At 41.2% G+C, this 26,248-nt stretch overlaps 2 protein-coding genes across 6 annotated transcripts in view; both read left to right on the top strand.

Moving 5' to 3' along the window:
* The window catches only part of ADCY1 (adenylate cyclase 1), a 326,787-nt gene that overhangs the window by 274,923 nt on the left and 25,616 nt on the right, over window positions 1-26,248 (top strand). For all 5 annotated transcript variants that reach the window (XM_072153115.1, XM_072153117.1, XM_072153116.1 and 2 more), the window contains one exon: window positions 10,727-10,825. In XM_072153115.1, the coding sequence (XP_072009216.1) occupies window positions 10,727-10,825 (99 nt within the window). The remainder of the gene's footprint in view (window positions 1-10,726; window positions 10,826-26,248) is intronic.
* Window positions 3,196-4,092, top strand: LOC140134190 (coiled-coil-helix-coiled-coil-helix domain-containing protein 2-like). Its single transcript, XM_072154811.1, has one exon. The coding sequence runs from the start codon at window positions 3,231-3,233 to the stop codon at window positions 3,693-3,695; it is 465 nt and encodes a 154-aa protein (XP_072010912.1). The 5' UTR covers window positions 3,196-3,230; the 3' UTR covers window positions 3,696-4,092.

Here is a 26,248-nt window from a genome sequence, read left to right on the forward strand (position 1 = left end):
ATAGCTCGGGCCGCTCGAGTCTCCTTGGCCGCCCCCCTGACTTGATGGTAGATATTGTCTGAATATGTTTGAATGCGAATTCCAGTCCCTTATATAAAAAGTTGATTTGTAGCATAGTTAAACTGGTATCTTCCGAAAGGAACAATGCATAGATTGCAGACCTAAATCTGTGGGATGTGTAGAGATATGAATGTCTAAATTGAGGAACAGGTAATTATCTTCCCATACGAAATCTTATAAATCAATGTTCATGTTATTGGAATCGCGATGGTATGATGGTAACTTGGTCACCAATGGTTGTAAGAAAATATCTATTCCGGATATGATGGGACGTTTCTTTTGGTTCTTATGGTTAAAAACTCGGCTGGGATGGATAAGTTGTCATTAGAAAACCTTTTTCCTTTTTTTTAATCACTTTTGATTTCAAAGGCTTTCTTCATCAATGTATTACATTCTCTCTGGATGGACAAAGTGGGATCTTTCTTCAAAGGTTTGAAAAAGTCAAAAAAGTACAGTAATAGCCAAAAGTTTTGAGAATGATACAAATGTTAAGTCTACTGCATCAGGTTTTATAATGGCAATTTACATATACTCCAAATTGATATAAAGAGTGATCAGCTTAAGTCAATAATGGCCTAGAAAATGAACTTTTTCCCCCAAAACACATTTCAACTTCATTGCAGGCCTGCCTTAAAAGGAGCGGCTAACATTGTTTCAGTGATTGCTCCACACAGGTGTGGGTGATGATGACGACAGGGCTGGAGATCAATCTGTCATGATTAAGTAAGAATCACACCACTGGACACTTTAAAAGGAGGCTGATACTTGGCATCATTGTTTCTCTTTTGTTAACCATGGTTATCTCTAAAGAAAGACATGCAGTCATCATTGCACTGCACAAAACTGGCCTAACAGGGAAGAGTATCTCAGCTAGAAAGATTGAACCTTAGTCAGCAATCTATCGCATCATCAAGGAATTCAAGGAGAGAGGTTCCATTGTTGCCAGAAAGGCTCCAGGGCGCCCAAGAAGGACCAGCAGGTCCTAGGACCGTCTCTTAAAAGTGTTTTAGCTTCGGGATTGTGCAGAGCTTGCTCAGGAATGGCAGCAGGCAGGTGTGAGTTCATCTTCACACACTGTGATGCAGAGACTCTTGGAGCAAGGCCTGGTGTCAAGGAGAGCAGCAAAGAAGCTTCTTCTCTCCAGAAAAAAACACCAGGGATAGACTGGTATTCTGCAAAAGTTACAGGGAGTGAACTGCTGGGGTCTAGGGTAAAGTAATTCTCTCAGCTTCCTGGTTCCGATAGTTTGGAACATCTGGAAAACAGCTTGTTCGAAAAAGACAAGGTAAGCGATACCACCAGTCTTGTCTCATGCCAACTGTAAAGCACCCTGCAACCATTCATGTGTGGGTCTGCATCTCAGCCAAGGGAATCGCCTCTCTCACAGCCTAAAAGCACATCCATGAATAAAGAATGGTACCAGAATGTCTATCTCACTATATCTCACTCTATATAATCTTTTCTTACAACCGTTGGTGACCGAGTTACCATCAAACATTTGTGATTCCAGTAGCCTGATCATTGATTTAGAAGATTTTGTATCAGAAGATCATTATCTGTTCCTCATTTTAGACATTTTATCTCTCTTTTCAAACTTCCTGCACGATTTAGGTCTCCAATCTATGCATTGGTTCCCTTTGGAACATATTAGTTTACCTGTGTTGCAAATATTAGTGAATTCCAAATCAAACCTTCATTTTGTTTGAATTTCTGTAAAATACATAAAGGGTTAATAAGCTTCCTACCTGCTATTTGAATAGTTTGAGGGGTGAAGTTAATAGAATGGCGTAATATGCGGTGTGTTTTGTCACGGGCGGTTCCGCGACCCATATAGCGGGTCACGGGCTCACCCGGGGCTCGCAGGCGTGGCGCCAGCGCCGCTAACCTTCCCCCGTTCTGGATTCCCGGCCAAGCTCCGTGTGCACGCGTCCCCGTCTCCAAGGGCGCGCGGCACCTTCAGGAAATTTAAAGGGCCAGCGCACTGCTGATAGGTGCGCTGGCTGATCACTTCCCCTTTAAAAGTCCAGCAACTTCCTTACTACCTTGCCAGATCTTTGTGCCTCACAGCCTGAGAGAAAGCTCTACTGCGATTTACCTGCGTTCCAGTGTCTCCTGCGTTCCTGTGTCTCCTGCGTTCCTGAGTCCCTCCATGTTCCTGTGTCTACCCGAGCCCTTCCGTGTTCCTGTGTACCAGTGTTCCTCCATGCTGCTGTTCCTGTGTACTAGTGTTTCTCCGTGCTGCTGTCCTGTGTGCTGTGTTCCCTTACCCATCTGCTTGGACCTCCTGTTGCTGACCCCGGATTGGACTCTGATGTTGCATCTCTGCCCTGACCCTGTGCCTGGACTTGACCACAAGATTGTCTGTCGTCTCTGTACCTCGAACTTGGCCGCCACTGCAGGTGGAACGACCTGGTGGTACCACACCCTAGCTAGTCCAACCCGCTTTGCGACGGGCTCTGGTGAAAACAGGGTGCCACTTAGACTCCGGTCCCAAGTAGTGGCTTGTGTCATCGTCTATAGTGGTCCAGAGGATCCACAACCCTCGAGCCGGACAGGTTTCTACTAACAGAACTTCCAAAACCCCTATAAAAATTAAATGGTCCGTAAAATAATTTATTTTAATATTTTGTTACAAATTTGAATGCTGTTCGATTTGTGATCTATCTAGCATCCTAATAAAACAAAGGGACACTTCTAAAATGATGCCAACACAAAGCTGAGATATGTAAATGTTGGTTAGTAACTCATTTGGATAGTAAGACTATCAAAGACTACCAAAGACTACCAAATTTTCCCCCTAACTTGAAGTACAAAATGTCACGGAAAAACAAACTCAAAACAATAGGGTATGTTAAAGCCTTCTAAAGTTATTAACAGATAAAGAGACGCATGCTGGTTTTGAAAAATAGGCCTTGGTCATGGAGACGCAAATGAGCTTGGTCACTAAGGGGTTAAGATTAAAACCCGCATGTCCTGCTCATCTAACTTCGTAATATATCTAGTTGATTGTTAGTGTGGCTAGCAATATGTAGGTCACACTATATAGACACTAAGAATGAGGATGAATGGGCTTCGGTATAAAACTAAAATAGGCTTATTGAAACAAAGCCTCCTCAATTACATAGAAATTACTGTTTTGAAGGACACGCTGAGAACGAGAGGTCCCAATCATGCCCAGGGGAAGCCGCAGCCGAACTTCACGGGTGGCACCGCCGGCCAGCCGGGCCCCAGTAATGAGGTCTGCACCCCCGCCGGCTTCACACCCACCTGCCCCTAATGCAGCTGCTTCTTCTGCCCTTGGACCAGCAGCAGCCCCTATACAACCAAGTCTAATGGCCCAAATGGCAACCACAGCGGCTGGTGTAGCAGTTGGTTCAGCTGTAGGGCACACCATAGGACATGCCATCACTGGAGGCTTTGGAGGTGGAAGTAGTTCTGAACCTGCAAGGGCAGACATCACTTATCAGGAAACTGCCGCTCCTCAGCCAGCGTACCAACAGCAGCAGTCTCAGTACACACCATGCCAGTATGAGCTTAAACAGTTTTTGGAATGTGCCCAGAACCAGAATAACCTGAAGCTTTGTGAGGGATTCTCCGAGGTGCTCAAGCAGTGCCGGTTTGCAAATGGTTTATAATGGACATTTGCTTCAACAGAAGAATGTGTTGTTCTTAAATAGAATATTCTAGGCCTGAGGTCTTGTGGACGACCAAGACGCTACACACAGTTATCAAATGCAATGTGTGAACGCTTCTTTTACTGTTGGGTAGATATGAACTCCACATTAAAGATTTGTATGAAAGAAAGCAAGATCTATGGAAGGATAAATGTCTGATGTTGTAATTTTTTTTTTCTATTTAAATAAACCATTTCCAAACCTGGAAAAAAAAAAAGAAGAAACAAAGCCTCCTCAAGCATATCTTTTTAGAACACGGAGGGGTTTTTGATTGTATCAATACGCCAATTACGCAAACTACTTTAATGAATTGCCGGAAGACCCGCATCCTCAACTGAGAACGCTGGATCGCGACAGGACCGGGTAAGTAAATGTGCCCCATTATGTCCAAATGGTCTCAATAAGGTGATGGTCACTGTTTTACCTCTACTTCTGAGAATTTATCATGTCCCTATCTCTGAAGAATACAGACCTTTTGCTATATTCACCTAAGCTTATTTGTTCTTGCTGTCCAAGCAGAGGTTTAGCTAGACCTTCCTTTTTGATCCCCAATGTGATCCATAGTTTGCAGACCGCACATAAGAGCCAAGATTCTGCATTTGCCATCTAATCTATTTTTGATCACTGCATCAATATCTGTGATTTTTGATCACTGCATTAGGGAAGAGTAGGACTCTAGTGGGACATCTATGACCTTTTAGATGTTATCCTCCTCCCGCTGCCTCAGTTCTATCAAATAACCAGGTTATACTTACCTCTGTCCTTTGGTTGCTGTCTCACATCTGCGTCCTCTCTATGGTTTTCTTTGATGGTCAATACCTATCTTGAAGATTTATAACCCCTAGGACCAGTCCAGTAGTTGTTCGTATCAAGTGGACAGGTATGCGGTGGGCTATTGAGGTTTTGCGAATTACCAGGACATCGATTAAGTATTCTAACATCTTTGACTATGCACGCATCATTCTGAGCGCCTTGACGACTGGCAAAGTCTTGCCCCTTGTGGGTTATGTTTTTAAACAACATTGTATATTCTTATCTTTGTAGAATTGATGAATTAACAGTTAAGTTTGACATTTTCCATTCACCTAGTCTGTACTTGTATGCCTGATGAAAGCTCCGGTCCAGAGCTGAAATGCGTTGCTATTCCTAATTCTAATAAAGGATCCCCATCTGATGTTGAACTTCCGAGTGAGTTGAAGCACCGCTCGGTCCTTTTCTCCGGTTGTCTACATTACATAATCCTTTTAAGGGCAGAGCATGTCCTATTAATAGTTTTGTTTCACAAATCTATCATCGATGTGATTTATGTGGCCTAAGGGATGTCAGATTGATGCAAGTCGGCCATGAAAAACTGATATTTACTTATTTGGTTAACGTTGAAAATGGGTGGCTTCCAGTACAACCTAACACTATATACATTATATACATTTTTGTTTTTTATATTTTGAGTTTTTAAATAACATTTTAATAATATACACTTAAAGGACACCTGTCATCAGGTCTGTGTCACTATTTCTATCACCTCTACCTGTTGGAGCAGCTCACAAGGATCCATCCCAGCCTTTATCTAGTTATTTCATACCTTAATCATTCTAAAATCATCTATTCTTTATTATGTAAATGGGGCTGGTCACATGGTCAGAGGCAGTGATGTCACCCCTATTAACCCTCCCCTCTCCTCCCCCTGCTCATGTCTGTGTGTAATGTATAGTAAAGTATTGCTAGTGTGTGTGCTTTACCTGCTGACATGCTGCATCCTCCTAACACACATGTGAGAGACACAGACATCAGCTACACAAGTACCTGACGTGTTCTGCTATAACATGGCTGCCTGGAGCTCTCCTATACACACACAGGCTGCAGGGGGCGTCAGCGCCAGGAAGCACATCATTATACAGGCTGTCAGTCATGCACTGGGGGTGTGGCTGTACCTCCCACTCATGAATAAGCCATACATCTTGAATATGCTAATGACTCATTGGACATCTCACAGGTCATTTGCATACAGCTTTAGGACCTCATTGCTTAAGTTTACAGGCATGCAGAGGGACAATGAAGGGATAGAGGCAATGCTTTCTAATGGCAGTTTATAAAATTCCATTTAGATTAGAGGGGTTATTTTGCATGACGGGTTCTCTTTAAGTGAAATAAGTATTGTATAATATTGTAGTTTTAAGAAAAGAAACTTAAGATTAATAAACAACCCATTTCCAAACATCCTCCTCCAGAATACCTAGAACCATGCATCTCAGAGTTTTTTTTAGAAAGTCTAATTACATGATGCAGGATTATAGGTAAACCAGTCCATATTCCATAAGGAGCAGATGTCTAACAGTCCGGTGCTGTTAACCCGTTACATACCTGCACAGGAAGGGGCCTCCCTCCCTCTCCTCCCAACACCACGCAATGTGATTGCAGGGTTCCGTCTTCATATCCGGGCAGCCGGGGACCTAATGAAGGTCCTCGGCATGTCTATGCATCTCTTCAGTACAGTGTAGTGTACTGGTTAAGCATAGTGAGAGGCTAAATATTTGTCCTGGAAGTAAGAAGACTCCTAAGGCAGCATTTACACGACTATTTTATTCTGTTTTTTTTTTTTTCATTGCTTTCAAACTGGCCCAATTTTTTCAATAGAAAATATTGTTATCCATTTGACCGTATTTCTGACTGAACCATAATACGGCCAGGCTGCTAGTCTTGGATTGGAGAAGGGAGGGGTGAGGAGCTCTCACTCCCACTCCCTTATCAACCTGGGTATGTGCTAAGCCTGAGTTCTGACCAAGTTCTGGGCAAAATTAAAAGAGTAAATGATACAAAGGATATTTCATAACCTGAGGGTGCTTCTAGTTTAGTGTTGTAGTTAGTGATGGTTCCCCATTAACCTAAACTGGTCTCTAATTTAGATTGTATATAGGAATAATCAGCATGCAATGATATTTATGTTTTTAGTCTTAGTGTTTTTAATGTTCATAGAGTTTTTTGAATATGCAGTAGGAGAGGCAGATGCGGCACTCAACAATATATGCAAAAATTCTTTATTGCAGGTGCATAATACAGGGAAGGAGCGGGGCCTGGCAACGGGCCATTTCGCGCTTCCTAGTGCATTCTCAAGCCTTCGTCGTCACAATATATGCGTCGAAGCCGGCGGATGTCGTCAAGAGGACAGTGTAAACATACTGACATACAACAAAATGTTGATGGCAAACATTAACCCCTAGGCGCACTTGGACGTTATAGTACGTCCCAGCAGCTAGTTGCTAAGCACACAAGGATGTGCTATAACGTCCTGCTTCTGGCACCAGCTCCAAAAGCTGCGGCTGTCACAGCTGACACCGCCCTGTAACACCTGCGACCGGAGCCGACTCGGATCGCGGGTGTTAACCCCTTACGGCGTGCAAGGGTGTTTCTGCTATGGATCGGATCCCCCGTGCCGCTTACCGGGGGATCCGATCCACTTCTGGGCAGCCCCTAGGACTGCCATGTGCCCCGGAGCTGCCCGCTCTCCCTGGAAGTCAGACCCCTTCCGGGTCTGACTGTAGACTGTCTGCTCATGCTCTGCATGCTCAGACAGTTTACACTGCTCTACAATAATATAGTATTGTAGAGAAGTGTATTGAACTTTAAGTTCAAGTATGTATAAGTAAAAACATGTAAAAACAATAAACACTACACATTAGAATAAATAAAAAATAAATACATCAAAATATAAGCCCCCAAAATGTCACTTTCCCATAAAAACACTTAATAAAGTATAAACAACACAAAAAAACCCTGCATATTTGGTATTGCCGCTTCTGTAACAATCTGTATAATAAAACAGAATCGTTACTGGACCCGCACGGTAAACGGCGGAGGAAAAAACCGCAAAAACGTTCCGAAAGAAGATTTTTAATTAATACCCTATAAAAAATGATCTATAAAGTGATTTAAAAAATGTTATAATAAGCCCACTAAAAAGAACAACTCTAACCCCTTACCAACATGTGACGAGGAACTGCCGGAGCTTCAAAAAGATGGATGTCATCGGGGAGCGGCGATCCGTCGCCATGGTAGCCTTGGGTCTCACGAAGAGGATACTTCGGGTTAACCCATGCATCAGCACATTGTAATGTATGTGGAGTAAAATCCCCATATACTGCCATACTGTAGTATGGCAGTATATGATAGGATCTTACAGACAACCTAGGGTTAATGTACCCTAGGGAGTCTGAAATATAGTAAAAATAAAAGTTTTTAAAAAATATAATTAAATAAACCTAAAAACTAAAGTCACCGCCCTTTCCCTAGAACTGATATAAATATTATTAAACAGTAATAATCATAAACACATTAGGTATCGCCGCGTCCGAAAATGCCCGATCTATCAAAATATGATAACGGTTTTTCACTGCGTTTAGCCCCGTAATGGAAAACCGCGCCCAAAGTCAAAAATGGCACTTTTTGCCATTTAAAATTTTTTTTTTAATTCTATAAAAAGTGATCAAAAGGTCGCACAGTCCTAAAAATGATAACATTGTAAACATCATAAAAATCCGCAAAAAACGACACCACCCACAGCTCCATACACCAAAGTATAAAAAAGTTATTAGCGCCAGAATATGGCAAAATCCCCCCCAAAAATTTTGTACAGGTTTAAATTTTTTTAAATGTATAAAAACATTATAAAACCTATATAAATTTGTTATCCCCGTAATCGTACCGACCCAAAGAATAAAGTAGACATGTCATTTGGGGCGTACAGTGAAATCCGTAAAATCCAAGCTCACAAAAATACGGCACAAATGTGTTTTTTTACCAATTTCACTGCATTTGGAATTTTTTTCCCACTTCCCAGTACAGGACATGGAATATTAAATACCAACATTTTGAAGTGTAATTTGTTACGCAGAAAATAAGCCGTCACACAGCTCTGTACATGGAAAAATAAAAAAGTTACAGATTTTTGAAGGTGGGGAGTGAAAAATGAAAACTGGCTGCGGCATTAAGGGGTTAAAAAATATTATGCACTCTAAAATAAGACCACTAAAAAAAAACAATCCTTCTCGCAAAAAATAAGCCCTTAAACAGATTTGTGAGGCGAAAAATTAAAGTTATGCATATGAAAAAAGGAAAAAAATAAAAATCTATATAAATGAGGTCTTTTCGTAATCGTGACGACCCATAGAATAAAAATAATATACTATTTTTATGGTATGGTTAACGGCAAAAAAAAAACACATAAAAATTTTCCATAAAATTGATGATTTTCATTTCCTCCACCAACAAAGAGTTAATAAAATCTCACTAATTATCTATAGATGCACCAAAATTACGTACCAGAAAAGTGCTTCTCCTGTGGCAAAAGAAATAAGCCACTTTAGGTCCACATTAAAAAAATTTTAAAATTATAACCTGTACAATGTGACATCGCAAATCTGCTCTGGATTGCGCCTCCTTCCCTTCTCTGCCTGTCCGTGTGCCCATACAGCAGGTTACCACCACATATAGGGTATCAGTGTACTGAATTGGGAATCAAACTTTGTAGAGCCTTTTTTCATTTAATCCATTGTAAATGTTTAATTTTCCACCCAAAATGAGTGTATTGTGAAAAAATATTACAATTTGTAGACTGCACCTCCATTTTTTTTAACCCCTATAAAACACCTAAAGGGTTAACAAACTTCTTAAAAGTTGAGGGGTGTGCTTTTCATAATGGGGTAATTTATGAGTCTTGCTTTTATTTAGGCCTCTCAGTGTCAATTAGAATTTGAGCAGGTCCATCTAAATATGGGTTTTGGTGATTTTACAAAAAAATGTAAAAAAATGAAACCAAGAAACCATCCAACATAAAGCAAACATTTGGGAAATGTAATTTATGAATTTATTTGGGTGCTATATCACTATCTGCATCAAAAGTAGAGAATTTAGAACGTTGAAAATAAAGAATTTCGGCAAACTTTTGCCAAATTTTGGTTTTTTTTCATAACTAAACACAAAAAATTTCATCCAAATAATTTGAAGTACAATGTGTCACAAGAAAACAATTTCAAAATCCTCTGGATATCTCATAGTGTTCCAAAGCTATAACCATTTATAGTGACACAGGGTAGATTTGAAAAATGGGGCTGTGTCCTTAAGGCCAAAAGAGGCCGAGTCCCGTAGGGGTTAGAGCAGTAATCAGTGCAGTGTAAAAACAACAACAGCATATTACATCCAAGAAACATCTGTCAATACATGGAGTGGTAATTAAGATATCGCTAGTCACCATATAACACAAGTAAGTCTCGCTTTTTTAACTACATTGACATCCTAACTTTGCTACAAAAAAAGGGGAACAATCAGAGAAACCCACTATAGTCATTTTTATCATTCATTCCCAAACTCCCTGTCGCATTAAATTTACTTTCCTGTCTAAGTAAATCCCGGTTCCTATCTTCTCCAAGAGGGTCTATTTTGACCTGTTGAATGCCTGCAAACTTCAGCACCTCATGATTCCCTTTATGGCAACTTCTAACATGTTCAACTGTTTCCTGAACTTATAGATTTGTAATGTTCCCTAATTCTGACATATAGTCTACATATGGTTTTCCTGATGTAAAAAAATTTACAAGGGAAAAACACAACGTAGACCACATAAGAGATAAAAGAGTCCACCTATTGTGTCACACCACCAAATTGAATCAGTTTCAGTTGGCTATTGTATGTACAGAATTTACATGCCCCACATTTATAGTTACCTTTTGGAAGACCTTTGTCTAACAAGTAGAATGCGGAGTGGAAAATCTACTCTGTACTAGCGCTATTCTGACTGTAGGACATCGTCTAAATGACACGCAAGGACGTTCCATGGTGAGTTCCCTAACTTGGGGATCTTGTTTGAGGATGTCACGATTCTTACGAATAGCCTGACGAATAAGACGCTCACAAGGACTAAATTCAAATGAGAATGTAAACTTTTTCCTACTGTCCCTTGCGTCCCCCTCATTTCTCTTTCTTCTGTTTTTTGAATGCAGCTGATGGAAAAGGAGTGCTACAGAGACATAGAAAAAATCAAGACGATTGGAAGCACGTATATGGGAGCTGTCGGATTGGTTCCAACAACAGGAACTAAGGTATGTAACATTTTAAAATATATAGCTTGAAGCAATATCTGTAGTCTTGAAACGGGAATAAAAAATCACAGAATAATTTTACATGTTGGAGGAAACTTTATTATTTTACTGTTTATCTTTCTATTCATTGTCAAAAGTTTTTTTTATTGAATATTTTTTTTTAATGTCATTTTATTTAAAGTTATTTTTATATCCACAGGGTTTAAATATGCAATGCATATACATGTATGTTCCATTTACTGTGAGCTAGTTTGATTTATTATCCCTATTTGAAAAAATCTTCAAATTCTGATTAACAATAACTCACCATTGGTTTGACCCCTCAAGAGAATCTTTGCCACAAAACCAACCGGCCTTAATTAATTTGTAAAAAAAAAAAGAAGAAGAAGAAACATGTGATTTCATAAGAAGCAAGTTTTTTGCTAAAGAGGTCTCTCCCTAAATCAGTGAATCTGGTGCCTAGGGCACACCAGTGAAATTGATTGTGGGTCCCTATACATATATATAGAGGACAGCCATCCCTCCTTCTTTTAATGCTAGTATAAGAAATATCTGTTTAATTCTGACTTTTTTGCGGTTCCAGATCAGTTTGTTCATAAGCCTATCCACCTGTCTAAACACCCTCTGTCATATCCGTATTGGGGCATTACCCAGAACATATATAAAGGCTGTGGTAATAATATTTTAATTAAAGCAATTTTATCTGATTTTAATTTATTGGTGGCGAGGGGGGCCGGGCTGTATATAATTCCAAGGGGGAAAGAGAGCTTCATAAAATATATAGTATAATATGTGAGTTTACTGCTCTGTCGCTCAGGGGCCCATTGAAACATGCAGCCGGCTCTGGCCCTCAATTAATACATTCATTCTAATCAAATACGCCTTGGCAAATAGTAGAGGGGAGAGAGGACAACCCCATCTAGTTCCTCTATCTAATGGAAAATACTGTACTTTTTCCCCGTTAATACAGATTCTAGCAATAGGTTTAGCATATAACCGCTTTACCTAATCTATAAAATTGTTCCCAATCCCAAATACCTCCCATATTTACATAAGGCTACTCTCCGCTGTCAAACACTTTTGTAGCATCCACAGACGGCCCAAAGTGGACCCCTTTTCCCTGACCAATCTGGATATTTGCAAATGCTCAACTGCTGTTGTCCGTGGTGTACCTATTGTGCATAAAACCACTTTGGTATTTGTGAACCGAAGGTTGGTTTACTTTAAATGGCCTGTTTGCATTTGAATGAATTCCTGGAGATGAAAAATCAGAACGAGGAACTTCTGAGGGAAAACAAAGCAATATTTACATGGTGGGAAACCAGGTACAAACCTTGGCAGCACTCATAAATACTCATAAGAAGATCGGTGACATTGGAGAAATTAGAGATAAAAGGGGCAAATGGTAACCGCTACAAAACATTATGGACTATGTACTATGTACCTTGTATTAGACCATCATTGTAGATTTGGTAAATGATAAAGAACAATATAAAGAAGCTTTGGGACTACCTAAACTGCTTGGATAAGACCCATTGATATTCTTCCAAACTTTTTTTTACAATTTTTTTTAGACCCCCTTTACTTACCCGTACTTTAACCCCAGATCCAACAGTTTTGGTTATCTGTGATAGATGCCTCACGCAGAAAGGACGTTTATATCATGACAGTGACAAACTTCAAATGGCTATATCCCCTGAACCCATACTTAATAGAACCAGAGATATCCACTCTTAAAAAGCTATACATAAAAATCAAAATTTTTTGGTACAACTTATTTTCTGATTTTTTACTTTAAGAGTAGATATCTCTGGTTCTGTTAAGCATCCATACACATCATACTAAAGGGGAGATTCTCCTGTTTAACCTCTTGGCGCTTAGCGTCCAATATATCAAACGCAGAGATGATGTCGGCTCAGCTTGAGATCAGAGCTTAATCGGCATCGGAATACACTGGGTGTCATCTGTAACTAATATATATATATATATATATATATATATATATAATATATATATATAACATCACCACTTTCGTAAAGACCCATAGAATTAAAATGGATCATACCCCCTGACGAAGCTGGGTGCGAAACGTGCGTCGGGGTGTCGGACAGTGTGACTAGGTTAGGCAGTATGGCGACTGGTGGGTATTTAATTTGTTCCCATATTGTTTATGAGGTTTGCAATATTGTGATGATGCACAGGTACATGATTGGACTTTTGATATTATTTATTGAGTGATTTTGATATGCGGTAACGCATCGCTTATCTGTTGTGTGGAACCTTAGTACTTTGGAAAATCTTTTTACCAGCGCCTATGATGTAATTTCTTGTTTTATGTGTTGCCTCTCCATGAATGTTCACACTGTCTGTGTTGTTTTGCTTTGTGTTTTTAGGTCCTTTTTAACCCCTTCCCGCCACAGCCCTTTTTCGTTTTTGCGTTTTAATTTTTCACTCCCCACATTCAAAAATCTGTAACTTTTTTATTTTTCCATGTACAGAGCTGTGTGACGGCTTATTTTCTGCGTAACAAATTACACTTCAAAATAGTGGTTTTTAATATTCCATGTCGTGTACTGGGAAGCGGGAAAAAAATTCCAAATGCAGTGAAATTGGTAAAAAAAATTGGGGGGGATTTTGCCATCTTCTGGCGCTAATAACTTTTTCATACTTTGGTGTATGGAGCTGTGGGTGGTGCCGTTTTTTGCGGATTTTGATGACGTTTACAATGTTATCATTTTTAGGACTGTACAACCTTTTGATCACTTTTTATAGAATTTTTTTAAAAAAAATTAAATGGCAAAAGGTTAAACACAGTGAAAAACCGTTATCATATTTTGATAGATCGGGCATTTTCGGAAGCGGCAATACCTAATGTGTTTATGATTTTTACAGTTTTTTTTAAATTTAGATCAGTTCTAGGGAAAGGGGGGTGATTTGAATTTTTAGGTTTTTTTATTATATATTTTTTTTTAACTTTTTTTTATTTTTACTATTTTTCAGACTCCCTTGGGTACTTTAACCCTAGGGTGTCTGTACGATCCTATTATATACTGCCATAAGTATACAGTATGGCAGTTTATGGGGATTTTACTACTCATACATTACAATGTGCTGATAGCACATTAACCCTAGGGTGTCTGTACGATCCTATCATATACTGCCATACTACAGTATGGCAGTATATGGGGATTTTACTACTCATACATTACAATGTGCTGATAGCACATTATAATGCATGGGTTAACCCGAAGTAGCTCCGGGTCTTCGTGAGACCCGAAGCTACCATGGCAACAGATCGCCGCTCCCTGATGACGTCACAGGGAGCGACGATCCTCAGAAAGATCCTCAGAAGTCTTTTTGAAGCTGCCGGCACCTTTCCCGGCGACGATCAGCAGTGAATCACCCACGATCGGTGCCGGCACCGATAGCGGGTGTTACCGGTAAGCCTTTGCTGCGATATGCAGCAAAGACTTACCGGCTATGGAGAGCGCTCGGCCCGCGAGCCCTCTCCATGTTCCGGGACCCGACATGTGACGTACTATTAGGTCACATGTCGGGAAGGGGTTAATGGGGTATTTTTAGTCAGATAATATTTTGTGATGTAATTTATTAATTTTTGTGCAATACAGACTTGTTTTCATTCACTAAGTCTTAATTATTTTCAGTTATGGAGATATGATAGGACTTAGCTTAAAATGGATCATTATTGAACCCGCTTGATGAACACCATTACAAAAAAAATGTTAAAAACCCAACAAAAATTTGGATTTTTACCTACTGTATATACTTGAGTATGAGCCGACCCAAGTATAAGCCAAAGCCCCTAATGTTATCACCAAAAACTGTGAAAACCTATTGACTCGAGTATAAGCCGAGGTTGGGAAATGCATTGGTCACAGCCTCCCAGTATATAGCCAGCAAGCCCCCTTAGTATATGGCCAGACAGCCCCCTGTAGTATATAGCCAGCCAGCCCCCTGTGGTATATAGCCAGACAGACCCCAGTTTGCCCAGCACATAAAATATAAACATATTAGACTATACTGTGAACACCAAAAAAAAAGGTAGAAAAATACATTACAGAATTGATACTTTTCTAATCCTGCCCTCCAAAAAAGAAAGGTTAATACCGTGTATAACCCAAATATAAGCCGGGGACCCTATTTTTTCCACAATAAACCTGGGAAAACCTATTGTCTCGAGTATAAGCCTAGGGTGGGAAATGCATTGGTCAAAGTCTCCCCCCAGTATATAGCTATTCATCCCCTTGCCCCAAGTATACAACGAGCCCCAGTTTGCCAATTCATAAAAAAAGAAAGTTAATTGCTCCCTGGAGGTCTTCTCTTCCATCAGACCGGTAGTGATCTGACTTCCGCTGACCGGCTGCTGGCACACACAATACCATTGCAGCGGTGGCTGACATCAGAGCCTGTCACATCGAATGGACCTGCCGCTGCGGGATGGATGGAAGAGAAGACCAGCGGGGGGCGTCGGAAAGTTGAGTAATCAACTTTCTTTTTTTTATTGACTAAGTTTAAGCCAAGTTTTGGTTTTTTAGTATTTTTTTTCTGAAAAACTTGGCCTATACTCAAGTATAAACAGTAAATTTTCAACAATAGGAGGTACCAACCTTAAAATGGTAACACTGGAAAATTCATCTCATCCCGCAAAAAAGAAATCCTGTCATTTGGCCCCAATAACGAAAAAGATTAAATTTTATAGCTTACAAAAGGGGCCAATGGGGAAACTAAAATCCACATTCCCTTCTGTGGCTCGCTGTGCACCCATAAAACAAGTAACAGCAACATTTGGTGGGTCTCTGTACTCACCTCCATTTTGATTGAATTACTATAAATATCTCAAAGGGTTAACAATCTACTTAAAAGCTGTTAGTGATAGTTTGAGGGTGCAGATTTGAAAATGGTGTATAGGGTGTTTTTAAAGGAAACCTACCACTTGAAGTGGTAGGTGTAAGAAGGAAATACCGAGCACCAGCTCAGGGTGAGCTGGTGCCGGAGCTTATTTTTGTTAGTGTTTTAAACCGCTGTATCGCGGTTTAAAACACTTTTTAAACTTTATAGCCGAAGCTGCTTCGGCGCAGGGAGGTACACGCTTGGCGCTTACCATGCGCGCGGCTCTCCTTCACTTCCTATGTAGCCGCGCGCATTGTCGCGCACATGGTAAGCACCGAGCGCGTACCTCCCTGCGCCGAACATGCTTCGGCTATAAAGTTCAAAAAGTGTTTTAAACCGCGATACAGCGGTTTAAAACACTAACAAAAATTTCATGAAAAAACGTAATTATCCCCCAAATAGTCAATTCTGAAAATATAGAAAACCGATATTCGATTAGCCGCGTGATATCAAAATAAATCATCCAGACATTTCAAAAATTATGAAATTGTAAAGCAGACATATGGGTAATGTTAAACAGCAACTAATTTAGATGGTAAAACTATTTGCCTGTAAACGTGATAATTTGAATTTCGAAAAAGTCAAATTTTTCAAAACACTTTTTTTTTTTGTTTATAAATAAACGCAAAACTTTTCCTCACATGTTGTACTTGATTTTAGTGGTAAAACAATCTCATAATCGCTTTGACAAGTAACAGTGTTCAAAAGTTACAACCATAAAAAGTGACGCATGTCAGAATACAAAAACTGGGGCTGAGAATTCAGCTATATCTGGCTATGTCCTTAATATGACACCAGCATTGTCTTTCTACGTGCAGGGGTTCAGGAGATATAGACATTTGAAATGTGCCCCCCTCCAGCCTGTCAGATGAAGGCAGAATGTGGAAGAAGCTGCATCTGTAGCTGAACCTGGGAAAGGGTGATGGAGTAATGCTGTACATATTTATAACATATTTTGGTAACCGCTACTACTTATTTTTAAAAACTTTATTCGGAAAAAGCTTCAAAAAAATCTTATTTTTTCACATTTGCAGTCATTTATTGGCTAATAAAGAAAAACAAGTAATTAATAAAAATATCCTATTAAGTTAAAGTCTTAGATGTAATGAAAAAAACAAAGCATAAATTGTTATGATATGTAAAGATTTCCCAGAGATATCATTTGATGTCCTTTAACCCCTTAAGGACGCAGCCTGTTTGCACGTTAAGGCTCGCTACTTTTTTAAAAAATTTGACCAGTGTCTCTTCCTGTGGTAATAACTTTTCAACGCTTTAAGATATCTCTGTGATTTTGAGATTGTTTTCTCGTGAGACATTGTAGTTTATGTTAGTAGTGTCATTTCGGTGATCCGTTCCTTTTTTGGGGGGTAAAAATTCAAAAATTTAGGAAAAAAATGTTTGAAATGTTATACTTTTTAGACAAAAAGTGATACCACAAATTTTTTTTGATAGAAACCTTTTGCCATTGGTCTTCTTTTTATATCCATTATTTGTTTTACGTTTCCATTTTTTTTATGGATGTGAGAAGGTTTGAAGTTTTAGTAGCAACTTCTCAGATTTTCTTGAAATTTGAAAAATGCGAACTTTTTGGTGATCAATTCAGTTTGGAAGTGCCCTATAAAGACTTATGTACTATATACCCCCACAAGTAACACCATTTTATGAACCTAACATCTCAACCTATTCAGCATTTAAGAAGTCTGTTAACCCTTTAATTATTTTTCCGGAAGCATATGAAAATGGATTGTAAATTTTGAAATTTCAATTTTTGATTTCAATCTTTCTAATTTAGCCCTAAAATGGATACATTCAGAAGGAATTTGATGTAAATATATATTCCTAATTTCTTGCCCTGCTTCTTCCGAGTACGGCAATACCAGACATGTGGATGTCAGCTGCTGTTTCCCCGCACAGTGATGTCCAGAACAGAGTTAGCGATACTGGGAATTTGGAAGGCCAATTTGGCTGCAAATATTTTGTGGTGCCACAGTGTAATTGAAGAGCCCCTGAAGTAAAAGTACAATAGAAAACCCCCCAAAATGTCACCATTTCGGAAACTAGACCCCTCAAAGAATTTATCGCCGGTTGTGGTGAGCATTTTAACCCCCAACACGCTGGTCAAAATTGAATGCAAAGTAAATGGTGCAGAGTAAAAATAGCGTTTTTATCTCAAAAATGTCATTTTAGTGCCTCATATACTGTGCCCAACCCATGGCACTTTAGACAAACACCCCAAAAATCATTCTGCGGGTGTCCCGAGTACGGCAATACCACACATGTGCCAATAATTTACAGACTGGGCACACAGAAGGGATGAGAAGGGAAGGAGTGAAATTTAGATTTTCCAGCTCCGTTTTCACACGTTTGGATTTGGAGTGCCATGTCATGTTGGCAGGGCCTGTGAGGTGCCAGTGCAATAGAAACCCCCAATAAATGATACCATTACGGAAACTAGACCCCTCAAAGAATTTATCGGTGGTTGTGGTGAGCATTTTAACCCCCAACACGCTGGTCAAAATTGAATGCAAAGTAAATGGTGCAGAGTAAAAATTGCGTTTTTATCTCAAAAATGTCATTTTAGTACCTCATATACTGTGCCCAACCCATGCCACTTTAGACAAACACCCCAAAAATCATTCTGCGGGTTGTCCCGAGTACGGCAATACCACACATGTGCCAATAATTTACAGACTGGGCACACAGAAGGGATGAGAACGGAAGGAGTGAAATTTTGATTTTCCAGCTCCGTTTTCACACGTTTGGATTTGGAGTGCCATGTCATGTTGGCAGGGCCCGTGAGGTGCCAGTGCAATAGAAACCCCCAATAAATGATACCATTACAGAACCTAGACCCCTCAAAGAATTTATCGGTGGTTGTGGTGAGCATTTTAACCCCCAACACGCTGGTCAAAATTGAATGCAAAGTAAATGGTGCAGAGTAAAAATTGCGTTTTTATCTCAAAAATGTCATTTTAGTGCCTCATATACTGTGCCCAACCCATGCCACTTTAGACAAACACCCCAAAAATCATTCTGCGGGTCGTCCCGAGTACAGCAATACCACACATGTGCCAATAATTTACAAGCTGGGCACACGGCAGGGGTCAGGAAGAAAGAAGCACAATTTAGGTTTTCAAGCTTTGTTTTCACTAGATTGGTAATGGGGGTACCCCCGAGGTACCAGTACAATAGAAACCCCCAAGTAGTGAACCCATTTTGGAAAGGGCACTCCTCAAAGAATGTATGTAGGCTTGTATGAGCATTTAAACCTCTAAGGTGCTGGCTCAAATGTAATACAAAGTGAGTAGTGCAGAGAAACAATTGTATTGCTATTTATCAAATATGCCATTGAAGCGACAAAAGTATTTTGCCCAACTCATGCCACTGGGGAAAAACACATCAAAACTTATTCTGCGGGTTACCCCGGCTAGGGCAATACCCCATAGGAGGCAATAATCTGTAGGATGGAGACACGGCAGGGCTCAAAAGGGAATAACTTGTTGGAGCACAGACATTGTACATTTTTTTTTCTTTTTGGCATCATGAAAGGTTTGTAGATGCCAATAGGGGCCAGTACAGTAGAACTGTACCCTATTTTGGAAACTACACCCCTCCATGAATTAATCTAGGGGTATAGTTAGCATTTTAACTCCACAGGTGGACCCCTGAAAAAGTGCATAATGGATAGTGCTTAGTAAAAAATATCCATTATGTCATTTTGTGCCCAGCTGCTGCCATGGGAGACAAACACAAAAATCATGATGCATGTTTTCCCGGGTAGAGCATACGGGGCAGTAATCTACAGGCTGGGCACATGGCAGGGCTTAGAAGGGAAGGTGCGGCATGCGGCATGATGTATAAGCTGTGCGTCAGGGTAACAACAGGGTACTCTAAAAATCCAGGGATGTATGATAAATTCGGAAGCAATCTTTCATACATAACCCTGGTTTTTCTGGGCATGTCTCACAGTTATGAATGGTGTCCTTCCAAATGCCATTTTTGGAGCACACACTGCACCTCTTTTGTGACCTTCCCTTGCTGGCTGTTTGGGGAACTACTCCTGGAAAGTGCTGCCCTGGTACAATACGTGATGTGGCCTCACTTCCAGACGTGCTAGCACTCCCCCCTTCCTAGTCTCCAAAAAGAAAGTACTTTATTACCACCTCTTGAAATTCCAAGAAAGTTCCCCTCTGGCCGGCATATCGATGCAGCACATAAGCATTATACAATGTCATCTGCATGATGTGCACGGCCAGCTTCTTGTACCACACCCTCGACTTCCGCATGGCATTGTACGGCTGAAGCACCTGGTCAGACAAGTCCACCCCTCCCATGTATTTGTTATAATCTAAAATACAGTCTGGCTTGGGGGTTTCTGTACTGGCACCTCGTACTGGGACAGGGGTGGTGGTGTGCTCATGTATTGTGGTTAATACAAGGACCTCTCTCTTGTCCTTGTACTTAACACACAATACAGAGTCGCTGCATAGTGCCCTGCTTTCGTGCCTTTTAAGTTTTTGCCCAAGCAGCGACTTAGGGAGACCTCTCTGATTTCTGCGTACAGTGCCGCATGCCGCAGTACTTCTGGAAGTGAGGCACTTGAACAGGGTGGTTCTGGTGTAGAAATTGTCCAGGTAGAGGTGGTAGCCCTGGTCCAGCAGTGGGTGCACTAAATCCCACACTATCTTCCCTGTAACACCCAGGAAGGGGGGGCATTCTGGGGGCACCATAGTGGAGTCCTTCCCTTCATATACCCTGAACTTGTATGTGTACCCTGATGAACTTTCGCACAGCTTATACATTTTCACACCATACCTTGCCCTCTTATTGGGCAGGTACTGGCGGAATTGAAGTCTCCCTTTGAATTGTACCAGGGACTCGTCTATGCTCACATGTTTGGCGGGGGTATATGCCTGGGCAAACTTGGCACTAAAATGATCTAATATGGGCCTGACCTTAAATAACCGATCATAACTGGGGTCACCTCTGGGTGGGCACTGTGTGTTGTCAGTGTAGTGCAAAAACTTATGGATGGCTTCAAAGCGCATCCTGCTCATTGCCATGCAGAACATGGGGGTGTGGTACAGTATATCTGTGCTCCAGTAGTCCCTGATTGAAGGCTTCTTTACTATCCCCATAAGGAGTATTATGCCCCAATACTTGTGCATCTCTGCTGCAGTGACAGGGGTCCACCTGTAGGGTTGTGCATAATAGGAAGTGGGGTTTTGGGCAATATGCTGTGCAGCGTAGAGATTTGTCTGAAATATAATAACATTCAGCAGCTCCTCATCAAAAAAAAAACTTTAAAAAGTCCACAGCTCTGAGCCCTGCTGTGTCAAAGTTAATTTCAGGATGGCCCAAAAAGTCAGGGACCTGAGGGGTATAATTATCTGGGGCTACCCATGTGGGGTCAGTGGAAGCCCCAGACGCTTCTCCTGCAGAAGTCCCAGACGCTTCTCCTGCAGAAGTCCCTGGCACTTCTCCTGCAGAAGTCCCTGGCACTTCTCCTGCAGAAGTCCCAGGCACTTCTCCTGCAGAAGTCCCAGTCACTTCTCCTGCAGAAGTCCCAGTCACTTCTCCTGCAGAAGTCCCAGGCACTTCTCCTGCAGAAGTCCCAGGCACTTCTCCTGCAGAAGTCCCAGGCACTTCTCCTGCAGAAGTCCCAGGCACTTCTCCTGCAGAAGTCCCAGGCACTTCTCCTGCAGAAGTCCCAGGCACTTCTCCTGCAGAAGTCCCAGGCACTTCTCCTGCAGAAGTCCCAGGCACTTCTCCTGCAGAAGTCCCAGGCACTTCTCCTGCAGAAGTCCCAGGCACTTCTCCTGCAGAAGTCCCAGGCACTTCTCCTGCAGAAGTCCCAGGCACTTCTCCTGCAGAAGTCCCAGGCACTTCTCCTGCAGAAGTCCCAGGCACTTCTCCTGCAGAAGTCCCAGGCACTACTCCTGCAGAAGTCCCAGGCACTTCTCCTGCAGAAGTCCCAGGCACTTCTCCTGCAGAAGTCCCAGGCACTTCTCCTGCAGAAGTCCCTGGAACCCTACGACGCCTTCTTGGGGGTCCTTCCAGGTCACTGGAAGATGAGCAGGAGGATGATGATAGGTAAAAGGGGACATCATCCCCACTAGCTGACTCGGTGTCAGAGGCAAGCATGTTATATGCCTCCAACATGGTGTACGTCTTCTGACATTGCACACAAAAAAAATAGAGAACTAGAAAAATTAGATAATGTGCACCAAACTACACGGATAAACCGTCTAGCAGGCAAACAAAAAAAAAATATATATTGCACACCAAACTACACGGACAAGCCGCACAGATGGCACACACAAAAAATAATGTGCACTAAACTACACGGACAAGCCGCACAGATAGCACACAAAAAAAAAAGATAATGCGCACCAAACTACACGGACAAGCACGAACAACAAACACAAAAAAACACTCTATTACCACCTCATTCTCCACTCACTGAATGCAAAGCCAAGGCTGTAAGCCAAATGAGCGTAGAAGGAGTTCATTCCAAGTGCTCCATCAGGCACACACAAAGAATAATGCGCACTAAACTACACGGACAAGCCGCACAGATAACACACAAAAAAAATAATGCGCACTAAACTACACGGACAAGCCGCACAGATAGCACACAAAAAAAAAAGATAATGCACACCAAACCACACGGACCAGCCGCACAGATGGCACACACAAAAAATAGCTAAGTGCACCCAACTACAGGTACACCTACGGCGCTCTGGAAAAAAATATTACCAGGCACCGAAAAAAAAACCTATGTGCACCGCGCAAAAAGGCGCTACAAATGCACCTAGCTAGCCCTAAGACAAACTAGCTACTGCTAAAGATTCTGTGCAGCGCTATTCACACGGCGCACTGAAAAGTGCGTCCAGTGCAGAACAACGCTAACACAGCGCACTGAAAAGTGCGTTTGGGTTCAGAAGGGACAGACAGGGAAAAACGGAAGACACGTGGGATCACACAAGGCGATCACACAGGGAACACACAAGACACAGGAAAAAACAGATAGGGATAAGGATTTGTAGGGAACAATAGGGATCAGAACACTATTTATAGTGTAAAAGTGTATTTTGGTGCACACAGTAACGCTCTTTCCTCTCTCCAGTGATACCAAACCAAAATGGTGCCACTGGAGGAAGAGGAAAGGGCTAAAAGCAGGTTTGACTGGCCAATCACGGCAATTGGCGGGCGACTTGATTGGCGGCCGATTTGATTGGTCGGGTGACGGAGACAGGAACTCCTCCTGCCTCTGTCACCCTAATCTCATCCAGATGTCACCACGTCTCGCGACATGGTGACAATTCTAAAATAGTATGCGCTTGCGCAGTAGCTGTACTGCGCTGAGCGCCAATAGTGGGAAGCTGCGCAGTACAGCTACGGCGCGGAACGCTAAGGGGTTAAAAAAAGTGCATAGCAGAACATCAAAAATTGACATCTCCAATGACCATCGGTCAGAAAGGGTTATCATGTCATAAGGCTTCTTGAAATGCTTGATGTTAAGGGGGCTGCCTTTCAAGGAAGCAAGAAGAGGCATCATTTTCTTAAAGGTGACTTTTTTCACATCTCCACTCTACTCCCCTAAGATTCCACAGTAATTTGAAGGGTAACGTCATTCTGAACAAAAAAAAAAAAACTAAAAACCATTATTCTGCTTAAGGTGTCCCTGGGAATCATTCCTCAAAGCATTTTGCCCCTCACACCCCATTTAGTATCTTTTTGACCCACAACAACCATGGTTTCCAGCTCTAAAAAGAACTACAATCAGCAAGATGAGGGACTGATCCTGCCTCCTGTAACATCATCACAAGCACGTGGTGCTGACCAATGAGACCATAGCTTGTGGATCTAAGACACACTGACACAGGCGAGTGTGGAGCTTGTAGCGAAGAGGCGGAATAATATACATGAGTGAAAATGTGAAGCTTATTTCAATTACAAGAAAAGTTTCAGTATTATAACGTTTTCAACTAGAGAAGAGTGACCACCGATACAAGTAATAGGGGGAATGGAAACAATGTAATTCACTACGTTAAATAGATTGGACCTAAAAATCTAATAATTCTGCGAAAAAGGAAACAAAAATGTAGAAACCATAAAATAACTTTATTAGATCAATTGAACAAATTCAATTAAAAAAGACACAGAAAAAGTCCACCAATGGTCAAATAACTAAATAAACATAACCTGTATAGAGGTATAGAAGGTTTAGTCCTCAGAACAAGTCAGGCAGTTGCTTACAAACAAGTATTACACATTACTCAGAGGAATAACAGAAGACAAGGGACACGTATACTAGTCTACATACACACATAAGTACCAAATACCCGTATACAGGACCACAATAGAATACTGAGTTCATCAAATGTCGATAAAAAATTGTTAAATCTTTATTTCTATTTGTACACAATGGGGCAGATTTACTTACCCGGTCCATTTGCGATCCAGCGGCGCATTCTCTGCGCTGGATTCGGGTCCGGCCGGGATTTAATAAGGTAGTTCCTCCGCCGTCCACCAGCGCTGCTGCGCTGAAAAGTATCTGAACGCGCCTGAATTCACCGAGGCCGGATGAGTGAAGGTAAGCACGTCCCGAGCGACACATTTTCCGTTTTTAGATGCAGTGGTTTTTCCGAATACGTTGGGTTTTTGTTCGGCCACGCCCCCCTATTTCCGTCGCGTGCATGCCGGCGCCGATGCGCCACAATCCGATTGCGTGCACCAAAATCCCGGGCCATTCAGGTACAATCGGCGCAAATCAGAAATATTCGGGGAACACGTCGGGAAACCGTGAATCGGGCCCTTAGTAAATGACCCCCATTATGTCAACCAACAACAAATATTAAAAACATCACATAAAACCCATACAGAAAGACAGAAAGTGGTGGTGGTCAATTCAAAAATCAGGTATTCACCAAACTAGGCGTACAAGTAAATCCAGGGAGAGATATATATACACACCAGTATAAGCAGTATTCCGAGCCTTAACCAGGTGTTCTATACTACCAATGCCTACCAGAGTGAAATAACTCCCGGACCACCACCACAGCACCCCGACGCACGTTTCGCCATCGCTTCCTCAGGGGCTGTGTACACACATACCCCTGATAAAGAAAGGCAAAACATGTGTCAGGTGGTGACCACCCCTGGTCTGTATATACCTGTGTATGTGTCCCTTGTCCTCTGTTATTCCTCTGGGTAATGTGTAATACTTGTTTGTAAGCAACTACCTTGACTGGTTCAGAGGACTAGACCTTTTATACCTCTATACAGGTTACTGTGATCATGTATATTTAGTTATTTTGACCATTGACAGACTTTTTCTCTATGTTGTCTTTTTAAATGGATTTGATCTAATACAGTGTTATTTTATACTTTCTACACTTTGGCCTTTGTTAACTTTTTTTGGTGTAACTAGCGAAGAGTGTAATAACTAAACATCCCACCCCTCTCTCTCTCCTGTCTGCCATCATGCTGCCAGCATGAGGTGAAAGGAGGAGGGGAGACAGTGATGATTTGCAACTTCTCTCTGTGTGAATTATTTATATACAAGTGTAGGGAAAGCTGAGGGTGTGTGGGGACAGATAAGAGTGTCGTTGTTTGGTTACTACATTAGTTAGAGCTCCTGGCAGCCATTTTTGGTTTTGGTTTTTTCATTTCCATTTTTCACTCCCCACCTTCAAAAATCTATAACTTTTTTTATTTTTACACGTAGCTCTGTGACGGCTTGATTTATGCGTAAAAAATTGCACTTTGTAATGGCAGTATTTAATATTCCATGTTGTGTACTGGGAAGCGGTAAAAAAAAAATTCCAATTGCAGTGAAAATGGTAAGAAACGCATTTGCACAGTTTTCATGTGGCCTTGGATTTTACAACTTTTACTGTGCGCCCCCAATTACATGTCTATTTTATGGTTTGGGTCAGTGCGATCGCTGGGTTAACAAATTTGTATAGGTTTTATAATGTTGTCATACATTTACAAAAATTAAAACCACCTGTGCACTTTGGTGTACAGAGCTGTAGGTGGTGTAATTTTTTGTGACTTTTGATGACGTTTTCAATGCTACTATTTTTAGGACTGTACAACCTTTGGATCACTTTTTATTGAATTTATTATATTTTTTAAAATGGCAAAAAAACACTATTTTCCGTTACAGGGTTAAACGCAGTAAAAATTGATTATTATATTTTGATTGGTAATTTTAGTACACGACAATACCTAACATGTTTATGATTTTTACTGTTTATATTTATATGACTTCTAGGAAAAGGGGGTGGGGTGATTTGAATTTTTAGGTTTTCAAATATAATTTTTTTAAAAAATATATAAAACCCCAGGCTGCCATGGCAACCGATCGCGCTCCCCCCCCCCCCCCCTCCTCCCATTACGTCACTGGGAGCAAACACTTACTGGTAACACCCCATCTTACCCATCCTGCTTTTGAGGGACCTGCTCAGATTTCAAGTCACTTTGAGAGGCCTAAATAGTAGT

Source organism: Engystomops pustulosus, chromosome 5, assembly GCF_040894005.1.
Source record: "Engystomops pustulosus chromosome 5, aEngPut4.maternal, whole genome shotgun sequence".
NCBI lineage: Eukaryota > Metazoa > Chordata > Amphibia > Anura > Leptodactylidae > Engystomops > Engystomops pustulosus.